The sequence below is a fragment of the Podarcis pityusensis genome (genome assembly GCF_964106645.2).
Source record: "Podarcis pityusensis genome assembly, chromosome: 8".
Classification (NCBI taxonomy): Eukaryota; Metazoa; Chordata; class Lepidosauria; order Squamata; family Lacertidae; genus Podarcis; species Podarcis pityusensis.
This window is the reverse complement of record NC_138033.1, coordinates 19729679-19742140: the sequence shown is the minus strand read 5'-3', so window position 1 is coordinate 19742140 and position 12462 is coordinate 19729679. Positions and strand designations below refer to the sequence as shown.

At 38.2% G+C, this 12462-nt stretch overlaps 1 protein-coding gene across 5 annotated transcripts in view; it reads right to left on the bottom strand.

Annotated features, from left to right (window-relative positions):
• Window positions 1-12462, bottom strand: part of EYA3 (EYA transcriptional coactivator and phosphatase 3) — a 55185-nt gene that overhangs the window by 28048 nt on the left and 14675 nt on the right. For all 5 annotated transcript variants that reach the window (XM_081015427.1, XM_081015431.1, XM_081015428.1 and 2 more), the window contains 2 exons: window positions 5569-5663; window positions 332-375 (listed from right to left, as the gene is read on the bottom strand). In XM_081015427.1, the coding sequence (XP_080871553.1) occupies window positions 332-375; window positions 5569-5601 (77 nt within the window). In that variant the 5' untranslated portion in view covers window positions 5602-5663. The remainder of the gene's footprint in view (window positions 1-331; window positions 376-5568; window positions 5664-12462) is intronic.

Sequence of the window (12462 nt, the reverse complement as noted above, 5' to 3'; positions counted from 1 at the left end):
TAATAACTAAGCTTTTTCTTGTACCGGGGCACTATACTCAATGGGACTTCCCCCCTCTCTGAATTTGGCTCCAATCCCTACTTCATGAAAGCCTTGAAAACAAATGGCTCTTTTTAAGTTCCTGATCACCATCTGTGAAATGTTAATAACAGTGACCTACTTCACAGGGTTGTTGTAAAGATTAGTCAAGTAAGACTTGTAATGTCCAACAGATACTAAAACAAAGTACAAATATAAACAGAGTAATAGCTCTTTCTTTTAAACAAAATATACAAAAACCCCACAGAAATCTGACAAGTGCAGTTAAAAAACAAATTCAAGAATTACACACCTTAACAGCTGTTCACCTGATTCCTGCATCTTGGCTTTTTTCATCTGCAAAGAGAAATATATTCAGTGATATCAGGTTAGCCATGTCATTAATACAACTCTCGACTACAAAGAAAGGGCTGCATGCTGCTGGTAGTAAATCAATATATTTATGTTTGCCTAAATATGAAAAATAGCATACGAGTCACAAAGGTTTGGCTCAGACATTATGGGGAACCACGATTAAGAAAGCAGCCAAAGTACCCTAGAGCTATTATCCAAAAGATCTAGTTTTCATAAATTGGTTTTTCCTATTCTGTAAATATGGTGAGGAATATGTTAAAAGCGGGATCTCCCATCCAAGTTTAGAGCCACTGGAACCTAACAAAGTGAGGCATATAAGGGTAGTTTTACCCTCTTCTAGTGCCCTTACTGCCATTTTCACTTGTTGGTTTTCTTACAATTTTTTAGATTCACACCTTCCTTGAGTGTTTTTGCCTGCCTGGAATATGTCTTGAACTGTGATCAGGCCTTTTGCTTGCCAAATGAAGGACAGAAAAAGGCGTGAGGGTGTGTTAAAACTTGCCTATTGTCTGAGGTAAATTTTACATTGCTCCACCCGCTTTTGCCTCTGGCATGTGGCCCCCATAAGGGAATGTGGCCCTCAATCTGAAAACAGTTCCCCACCCATGCCATTAATTATAGCTTGCCAATTCAGACTTCACTTTAGGGCCCATGCTCAGGGGAATCATCCAAAGTGAGCCTGTATCGTCTGCTTCTACCTTTCTCCTCTCTCTAGGGAAGTGAAAATGAAAGACCAGCCTCACATCTGGAAAGATCTGCCAATGCTTTGCCATTAAGCCTTGAGCTCTAACAAGCGCAGATAAGAAATTTTAATTTTCCTGCAAACCTGGCATGTGGCACACGTCTACAGCACTTGTAATAAGATCACTTAGCACGTTTTAACGATAGCCATCTGTGCTGAAATAAACACTGGGAAGCAACATTAAATTATCTAGTCTGGGTTACTATGTCAATAAGAGGATACAATCTAACCTTTAATGTAGAGCACTTACATAAATGTTGCGCACAGCGCAGCCTAGAGGAGCAAGCGGAGATTTTATTTTCTTCCACTGTTCAGCCAAAACAGAACTAGGAGAAGCTGATTTTAGTATTAAAAGTTCCTTCCTCAAATGAACTTCACTTGGGCAAGGGCCACAGCACAGTGGGAGAGGATCTGCCTTGCATGCAGAAGGTCCTAGGTTCACTCTCCAGTTAGGAGATTTCAGGCATGCCCCCTGCCTGAAACTGCTGCCAATCTGTGTAGACAATATGGACCAAAGTTCTGACTTGGTGTAAGGCAGTTTCTTGTGTTGAAACCACTGAAAGCCCAACAGTTTCCATGATCTGCTAACTCCCTACTGCAAATATTCTGAAAGCTGGAACTTTTTCAGTGAAAGTTTATCTTGTGAATCACTCTGCAATATTTAGATGAAGGGCGGTATATTATTATTATTATTATTATTATTATTATTATTATTATTATGGTGGTGGTGGTGGCAGAAAAGCTAACAATATTTTTAAGGGGGGGACGCATACATTTTGTGGCAAACAGGAGATTCAGTGGCGGCTGAAGAAGTTTGCCAAAAAGTGAAGAATGTCAATACATTAAATGGTGTAAGGAAACATGATAATTTGGTGATCATTTGTTGTTGTTGCTGCTGCCACCGTTGCATTAGATATGCTTTTATAACAGCAAGTGACTTTGAGATATTTTTGTCGTAAGTGGCAAATAAATGTAATAAATATTATTATTAGTAGTAATAGTACTTATTGAAGGATAGAAGATTTACATGTGAAAGCTCACAGTGTTAAATTGCTTTATTACTTAGTGTTAACATTTATTACTTTATTACTAATTGTTAAATTACTTTGTGACTTTACTGAAAAGAGTTTGATAGCCACCTTTGTACTACATAAACTGCTTTGAGGTTTTTTTTTTTGTTGAAAAGCAAGATATAAATAATCTAAACATATAAATGATATTAGTTTCAAGTAATTATAATTTATTGATTTATATCCCACTGTTCTTTCAAAAATATTGAGGAAGTGCCATAGCAAAACACATGACTGGCATACAAAATGCCCCAAGTCCAATCCCAGGTAAGGTTGGGAAAGAATCCGGTCTGAAACTCTGGAGAGCTGCTGCCAGTCTGTGTTGTCAGTACTGAGCAAGTTGGACCAATGGTCCGACTTGCTATATGGCAGCTTCCTAAGCTCCTCTCCGTGCAATAAAAAAAAGATTAACTGCATCAAAACAAAAGCACAATTTTGTTTTGAGACAAAAAAATCTGTCAGTGGTGTGCATAATAATCATTTTACAAATCTGACATTCAGCAAAACTTCCTTAAAACCCCCATTATTTCACAAATAAAACTGAACAGTGTACAAAACAGAGAGTTAAAGGGTAAACATGCAAGATTTTAGAGAAGCATTAAAAGTTTTCTGCCTCACAAACTGCCCAAGAGAGGGCGTTCCAGAAGGTGGTACTCTCACTGTCACGATCAGTTGGGTATTGAACAACCTACAACAGGAGTCAGCAAACTTTTTCAGCAGGGGGCCAGTCCACTGTCCCTCAGACCTTGTGCGGGGCCGGACTATATTTTGGAGGGGGGGGGGAATGAACGAATTCCTATGCCCCATAAATAACCCAGAGATGCATTTTAAATAAAAGGACACATTCTACTCATGTAAAAACATGCTGATTCCCGGACCATCCGCAGGCTGGATTTAGAAGGCGATTGGGCCGGATCCAGCCCCGGACCTTGGTTTGCCTACCCATGACCGACAAGGTCTCCTTGAAATATTTCAAATACCAGCTTGGTCTGGGACTGGAGGTGGGAGAGGAGAGGTGGTCTGCTAGGCACCTTGATCCCAAATTGTTTAGGTTTTTACATTTCCGCAGTAAAACCTTCAACTTGGCCAGGCAGCTAAAAGGTAGCTAGTGCAGTTCTTTCAGTGTAGTATGCAATTTTAAAACATTGTTCATGGGTATTATTATTATTATTATTATTATTATTAACACTGATTTGTTAAACGTCTTCTAAACCACAGTCTCAAGGTGATTCATGTACAAATAGCTAAAACACAAAAACAATCAATAAATTTAAAGCAATACTAAAAATCTATTCGCTCTTGGGTGTTTTGTTGAGTTTCTGCTGTGTTTCTCCCAGTCATCTGAGGTGAAGCAAGCAGGTACATGAGGCAGGGTCTTTGCAATAAGCTCTAGAAATCTTCCCTCGAGAAAGCTTGTCTGGACTTGATGCCTTCCAGGGCTGCATAAAATATTTTCATTTTCTAGAGAGGGCTTGGAAGGGACACACCGATAAATACTTTGAATTTGGACGCTGCTCTGAGTTTCTTGCTCTGCCTGTCAGTTTTTATACTGGAATTGCTCACTGTTGCTAGGACTCATTAATGAGTGGCTGACATTTATCGTTCGTAAAGTGCATGTCAGATATGCTTTCTTAGCTGCTGTGAGTTGTTTGCTATAATGGAAAATATGGGACACAGATCTCTGAAAAAAAACCATGTAGGAAATGCCTTGCTAAATCAAGTAAACTATTCACCTGGTCCAGGTCCCTGATGCCAACAGTGTTGCTGGCCAATCAGAACAGCCAGAATGAAAGTTCCTAAGCAAGACATCTAAGGAGATGCTGACTCCCAGCATCCTATGACCAGCTGGTCAATTTTAAGCAATTGTGGTTAGCAGTAATAACAATGCCCCATTTTAAATAAACCAATAAAATTAAACAAATAAGACACCCCCTCTCCAAATATTAAGACAATGGGTGATATCCAATTATCATGCCAGTGGGCGCAACAAGACTTCTCCTTCCGCTCCTCAAAAAAACTACCCTGGGCTGTGTGCCCCCCAACTGCCTCAAGCAGATTTTGGAAGCACCCAAGGGCTGGGGGGATGGGAACAGATGATCTTATGGAAGCCAGATGATCGTATTTGACATCATCCTATGTAATGCATCTCCCGGCACTCACATCTTATGTCTCTACAGCCTTCTGCATCCCTTAGCTAGGATTCAGAATGTTTCTCTCATGCGCAAAAACCTTCCTCTCAGTTGTTATTAAATTGTATGTTTCAGTTGGGAAAGATCCATAGATACATTTGGGGGGAGAGAGAGAAAATAGTAAGAGTAATTCATCAAAAAAATTCGTTTTGTTTCCTAACGCTTATTATTGGAGGGGGGAAAAATCCAAACGCATGTCCATAAAACAGAAGAAAGGTACTTTGAAAACACCATGTTTCTGAACATCTGCCAAGAAGAAAACATGATCCCCAGTCCCTATAATAACCTTCAGGTTCCTAAATTTAATTTACAAAGCTCTCTCTTGTTTGGAACCTCGTTGTCTTAGAGATCTGACACCTTCATAAGAATTAATATTCCTCCTATGGCTCTTGCTAATATTGCCACACTTTGACATTGGCATATGAGTGTTCACCACAGAAATCTCATCCTTTTAATATTTCTATACCTCCATTCTCTTATTTGTGTTCCAAATTAGGGACCTTCAGGAGACAGTATAAAGAAGTAATGGGATGAAGGTCAGATTGGGAAGCTATCGGAAGTTCTTGTATTTTTGTTGTTGTTGTTGACGACTGCATTGAGACCACAGTTTCACAAAATGCTTTAGGTAGCTGCCTCTTGCATTTCAGTTGTGTACAAATGCAAAAAGAGCTGTTTTTGAATAAAGAATTGCCCCAAAGCAGTATCTATTGAACAGAAGGTATACATATAACTGTGATGAATACTTGTTTAGATTTATGAGGCAAACCTTTTTTGCATGCATTTGTATGTCAGTAGTTCCCAAGTCAAATTTCAGCTTCCAATCGTCCGCAAATGGTGCACTCAGGATAGATACAGTTGAATTTTAAAACTTCGTTTTCCCACAGCATCACAGAAAATTGAGATTAAAAAATAATGCTGAAATAACTGCTTCTAAAATTTCTTTTCTGGCAAAAATTAATTCATTAAAATAATTATCAATGAACTCTATGGTGTTCCAAATATCCTGCCTATTAACCACTGGGTTCAAATATAAAATTCTCTACTTCTTTGTTTTCTATTCCTGCAAGCCAAATAGGACACAGAATCAATGTACCGCACTTCAGAAGACTCACTCATTCATGTGAAACACAAATATGTTTGTCTATAGCTGTTGCAGTTTCTCTTATATACTCACAGGCTGTTCCGCTAAATCTTGTACCTCTTCCATGGATGTCTTTTCAAAATGCTCCAGTGGGCAGAATGTGTGTCTTCCTCTGCTGTCTTCAAAGTCTGGAACAAAAGATGGCCATAGCTTTATGTACTTTTGGAAGTGCTTATCATCTAGGCTATCAGTGACTACAGTCATATCTAATGTGACAGTTTTAAAAACAAAACAGGTGGGCTTGCCCAAAACAAAGAGACACCACATTCACGTAGGGGAAACAGCAAAGATTTACCATTAAGCCCCAAGGTACAATAGATAGGGCAAGATAACAGAGACTTGTGTATGTGTGCAACCCGCGGCACGTGGCACATTTCCACAACATTTCCCTTGCAACATAGCCTGCACAAAAGACAGCATTTTCAGTACTTCAGAAGAGCCACGTGTGGGGCACTTGCAGAAATACTTCAGGATTACCAGAGTTACATTAAAATGATAAAAGTCCAGGCCATGTTGTTAGTGAACGCTACGATACAATCTAACCTGCTTTAATGTAGAGCACTTACATAACCGTCACACACACACATGCGCAAGCACATATCATCAACGCAAAACCAGGACAAAAGTTATAGTCACAGCTGCACAAACAGGTAAATGCCACTAGTATAGATGGCCATAAAGGAGGGGGTTAGACAAAAGTCTATCAATGGCTCTTAACAAATATACCACTGAGAATCAGTTTGGGGCAAGTTGGTATTGTCTTCATGCCTTGCCAGCGGGTTTCCTGGAGGCATCAGGTGAACCACACTGGGAAATGAGAAATCAGGACTAGATGGATCCAGTTTCTTAATTTCTTGTTTGTTTGTTTTATTTGCCACTTTTCCCCTAGTTGCTCTAATTATTTTCCAAGAATAACAACACAAATAACACAAACAATAACAGGAAAAGACAACTATCAATTTAGAAAGCCACCAACAGCTGAAAGTCAAAAGAGTACATCTTGCAATTTTTGTAAACAAACAAACATTCAAAACAGGGCCTTTTCAGTGGTGGTGGCATGACTATACAACTTTGAGGAAATCCATCATGCCTCCTTTCTTGCAGTCTTTGGGCGTGTTTTAAAACCTTTTTGTCCCACAAAATATTCAAGGATAAAGCCTTTTTGCCTCTGCAGCGGCTCTTTGATTCTGTTTCCCGTTTATTTATTTTTATGATAATTTTTAACCTGCCTTTCTAAAATGCATGCATAATTCAGGCGGGCCTATAATATGTACTCAGAATTAATTTTTCGTTCAAAATTTCACAAATTAAAATAAATGGAAAGAAGAGCACCTTGTGCCGATTTATCCGAATAGTCCCTACACAAAATGCTTCCTTGGAAAGATATTATGTTGAAAGGATTACCTAATAAAAAATTAATAAAAAAGAGATAGCTATCCTACCCTAACCTTGGGCTGAAGCCTTCCCAAAGGCATTAAAAAAAATCAAGGTAGTAACTTCATTCTGAAGGGATGTGAAAAATATTGTACGAACATAATCATATAATCCCAAAACGTCCAAGAGTCCAAGAGGGTGATGCTATGGCAAGATCCACTGAGATGAGCAGTTTAGGATGTAGCAGATCTCCGGCTCAGGCATCGTGAAGTCCCCAACCCTGGCTTAGCCTAAGATACCGTGGTGTAACTTGCTCATGCCAGCTCAGCTGGGGTTCAGTTGGCTGAGCCAAGACCAGTCTAAATCCCCAAAGGGGCATTCCAGGAGTGGGACCAGAGAGGGAGGGCATAGGCTGGATCCTAAACTCATTCAGCTCATTTATATGACCTGGCGAGAAACACTATTTTAAAGGCTCGTTTTCTCTTAGGCAGAGCAGCAGCAGCCCCACTGCTGAACAGGGTTTGGATCTGGCGTAACTTTACGCCGACTTAATTTACAACGGCTGGCTTTACGTCAGCTTCTTGTGCATAGGATTGCTCCCTACGTAAATCCTTCTTCAAAGGACATACCAGACTTTGGGGCAGCCCAATACCTGACGCCCATGTCTCCGTGCAACGTCAAAACAGCACATACATATCCAAAATCAGGAGGGCTCCCCTTTCCAGATTATAACCACAGCACACAGACTGAAATGTGTTTTAAACAACATTAGGCACTGCTGTTAGCTTTATGAAAAAATAATAATAAACATGACATTTGTAGTTTTGTGGTTTTCAAATTTGTTATAGGAAATAAATTAAAAAATGGTGCAGTAGCACCTTAGAGACCAACTAAGTTTGTTCTGGGTATGCATGCACACGAAAGCTTATACCCAGAACAAACTTAGTTGGTCTCTAAGGTGCTACTGGACCATTTTTTAATTTTTTTAATTTATTTTGATTGCGTCAGACCAACACAGCTACCTACCTGAACTTATATTATATGGTTTTCATAGTTCTATAATTATTAAAGACTCTCTTGATAGGATTTTGGCCTGAAAGGCAGCATAAAATAATATTTGTCTTAAAAAATGCACAGGTTGCATATACTTCAGTATAAAACAGACAGGAAAAAGTATCCTCTCGAGCCACAAATGATAAACAGAAACAATGTAAAGATGAATCAAAATTTCTGGACTAGTTCAATATAGTTTTATATAGTTTTATGTAATATTTATGCAAAATATTACTATACTGCTCTTCTTCAAAAAAGGAAAAATATCCTACATAATCTAAAAACAAAGAAAATGACAATAAAGAGTCACAACAACATTAAAATAAGCCAGCAAATTACTTTGTCATAAGCAGATCTAAAATGCATAAAATTCCTTGAAGAATAAAAATATTTTTGCCTGGGGGGGAAATGATGATCATGCAGAAAACCTCCCTGGGGCATTCCACAGTTTATCCATAATTCCCCCCCCCCCGGTGTGTATATTTGTTATGGTGCTGTGTCTCACACCAATTCTCTAGATGTCATACAACAAATTCATGACAACAAGATCACATAAGGATATAGTCAACAGTAAATTCCAAAGCCAATACAAACGAATAAAACCAATACCAACCACAATTACATTTAACTCAGAAGGAGAGAAAAAATTCAACCAATTTCCATTACTAGAAGACTAATAATATTTGTGGTGCCACCACAGAAAAGGTCCTCAGTCAAATGGCTATATGCTTGATGGGAACGCACAGAGAGAAGGGCTCCGGCAGATGGCTAACAACAATTTCTTAAAATAAACGGTCAGAAGATAACATAAAACCCAACAGCAACTAAAAACTGCATTTGGTACTGAAGCTCTCCATGGAAAGGTTAAAATTTAACAGCAAATGATTCTGCTAAACATAATGTTACTACCTTTTTGCTCTCTGCTCTCACTCTGTCTTTCTGCGGCTGCACGAGGATTTGTAAGATGGTTTATCGCCAATATGCGCCTGCACTAGGATTTGTAAGATTGTTTATCAACAACAATGTCCAGTGTGCATTAGCATTTGTAAGATAGTTTATCAACAATTGGCTTTCAAAGGTTAACTCTTCCGTGGAGAATTTCATGCATTTATTTTACAAAACATCTGCATATATATTATATGGAAAACATTTTTGCAACTTTGGCCTTTAATCTTTCTAAATTTCCTAAAGCAGACTTAGCTGTATCAGTCTACTTACCACTAGGGAACTGTGTATCTGATTGCAGCTTTACTTATGTGATGAGGAAACTAATTCAATCTATGAAGAAAAGATCTCGACCACACACAAATTTACTTAGAATTAGGTATGTCATATACTGAAACCGTAAATTCCAAAATGTTATTTATTCATATGTGTTGTTTTCTGTATTATAATAGAAATGCAATCCTTTTTGCATTTATGTTCTTTTGTTTCTCATATTACAACAGTTAATTTACCAAAAAATAAAGCTCCTAGGTGAGAAAATTTTAGGAGCCAGGAGAAAATCTGTCAGTGCCAGCCTCCGACAGTGTTGGCTATATTTTCTTAGGTTCCAGCATCACATTTTAACCTTCTCCAGCAGTACTAATTAGGAACAAGTTAAATAAGCTTTAGCTTTCTAAATGTTCTGTATTACCACCAAAAAGTAAATATTTCTGAAGTTTTTCATTCAGAACTGCAACACAAATGGCCTAATAGCTCCAAACAAAAAAATCAATTCTAGGCAAGAAAAATCTGCTTTGCAGTTTAATGCCTTTTTTCCTCACAATTTCCCCAAAAGAGACCCTTTTGCATAGGAAACTAAAAACACAGTCCAGAAAAGCAAAGAGCACATTTATTCTAAGAAATACTGAAATCCACAGTACATAATTCAATGCAAAATTACTGCAGTGTGATTTCAAGTCACATTTCCTCCAAGCAGTATAAAGTTGTGTCTGGGCTGCAAACTGCAATAATTTCCTCCCCATTTTTTAAATGGGCCTCACATGACTAAATGCCCCTTTTTAAAAATCACATATGCTAAGGAGAAGGCTAAGCTAGGACCTTCTCCCTGCCATCCTGGTTTTCTACATGAAAAGCATTTTTTAAATTATTTGAACCCTTGCAAAGAAGTGACACAGTCCACATACAGACTTACAATCTCAGTGGCCAAATTTAGAAAATCCTTCTCAGGATAATAAACCACGGCTTAATAAACTCCTCTTTCCAGTACATGATAAATATTGATCCGTATAGATTTATGAACTTTTCAATTTCCCTGCTCAGGAGTTACCTTAGTCCGTCTATTTCACCATATATGCCACAACCCTTTTCAAAGAAACCAGTAAGGAATACTGAGAATAAATGTGGGTGTCCCCCTTCCCCCAGTTATAGGAAACATTTTACACTAAAGGTACTAACAAGCTTGATACAAATTTGATATCTTACTTTGGAATAAGGAAACCCCTTTTAATTAAACCCAAAAAATGATACATATTTTGACAGTAAACATTATCAAAACCCGTTCATTGTTTATTTTAGATCTCACTAGTTTCCCCACATATTTTAATCTTAGGCCCCCAAAACAAAACATAAGTCAACATTGGTGGGGTTACATCTCCCAAAATTAGCCATTTGATAAAAATATTTTAATGTAGCAGTATGATAGCTTGGTAACACATTTTCTTTGAAATTTGGACTAATCATGGTGTGTATAATCTTATTCAAAATCCATTATTCCAAAACTTTATCAAATATAACAGATAGTAAGTCTTTCCTTCTTAAAGGTACATTGTGTTCAAATCTAACAGCAATGAATAAGTATGCCCAAGCCCAAAAACCCATGTTTAGACATTACCAGATTTTAATTTAATACCCACTTCATCCTTCAATGAAACAAAAACAGAATCATGTTGGTGCTCTGAAAACAAATCTTGATGATGCAAAACTAAGTGATTAGAAATATTGCTTTCAATATTTTTACTCTACCCAACGCTACAGTTGCATCCTTAAAACACAAATCATTTTATACAAACTGCAAGGTAAACGCCTGTAATCTGAGAAATATTAAATACCAGCATCATTTGCACTCAAATCCTCACTGCATGTTTTAACTGCACTCCTGTCTATAACAAGGCTAAATGTGTCTTTCTGAACGTACGTTTTATTTTTAATTTTTGAAAAAGGCTAACATAATGCACTCTTGGAACAATGCAAAAAAGGGGGGGCTACCTTATAAAATTAAAGAAATTAGTAAGGAGATGTTGTAAGGGCAAAACTGAAACATTAAATGCTTCAAGGCAGATCAAAACACTACAAATAATCCCAAGGTGAATAAAGAAACAACAGCATTGTCACTGGGCATTTATGTGCAAGTAGGCCCTTCTGCAAAAGAGTTTTTATACCTTATAAATCCAAACAAACTATGATGAAATTATTAAGAGCAGTTCTCTACAGGTGTGTGTATTATAATATTTCAGCAGGGGATTTGGTTCTGGCTACAGAATTCATCGTAGCCCAAGAATCTCAGCTTTGCATTTGCAGAAAGTGCCACATTTCTAGAACTTATGACTGCAACTTCCAGAGGGGCAGCCACCTTATCTGACACAGCAAAAACAGCAAAAAGTATTGCGGCATCTAACACATTTATTATGTCATAAGCTTTCGTAGATTAGAGTGAATCAAATGAAACTTTATAGCTGAAATAATGGGCCTGAAAGTGTCCAGGCCAGCAGTCTCCAACCTGGCTCTCTCCAATGTTTTGGACCACAATTCCCACCATCTCTACCAACTGGTTATGCTGGCTGGAACAGACAAGAGGTTGTAGTCCCCAATATCTGGAGCTCACTGGGTTGGGGAAGCTGATATAGGCAATACAAAGTATTGGGGGGGGTTGATTAACAGGATTTCCGGTGGCCAGGGGGTGGAGTTCAGTCCCTTGCATAGCTTCTTAAACATCACCAGGACTATAAACAGATAAAAGCATACAAACCGCACACATTTAGTTCATTTGCATATTCCACGCAGCAGACAGAAATCCCATTTCCCTGATGCAGTATTGGGGTTATTTTTTGTTTTCTTGTACAGCTCCCACCCCACTAGATTTATCTGTCAAGAGAAAAGAGTTTTAAACCGAGAACCACGAATAAGAACAATAATCTCCCTTTGATCCAAATAGTAATTTTGATACCACAGCTTCCTGGATGGTCGGTTCCATCCCACAGAAACCCAGAAAAATCAAAGAATCCAAAGGCCTCGTTCTCCAGATTTGCCACTTTTCAGCAACTTTCTCTCTTTAAATGGCAGCTTTAATGAAGCATGTGCCACCGTTTTCCAAACCCAACAACGTTGTATAAATTTCCCTTGCTACAAAGTGTCATTTCCTATTGCTTAGCAACGTTTAATGCCCATGCCAATTGTTTTCTTAGATCTTCAAATTACTTAAATGCTAAACCCGCACAGCAACTACAAGCAGATGCATGTGAAACTGTGCAGAGCAAAAAAGCAAGCTTCATTAACCAA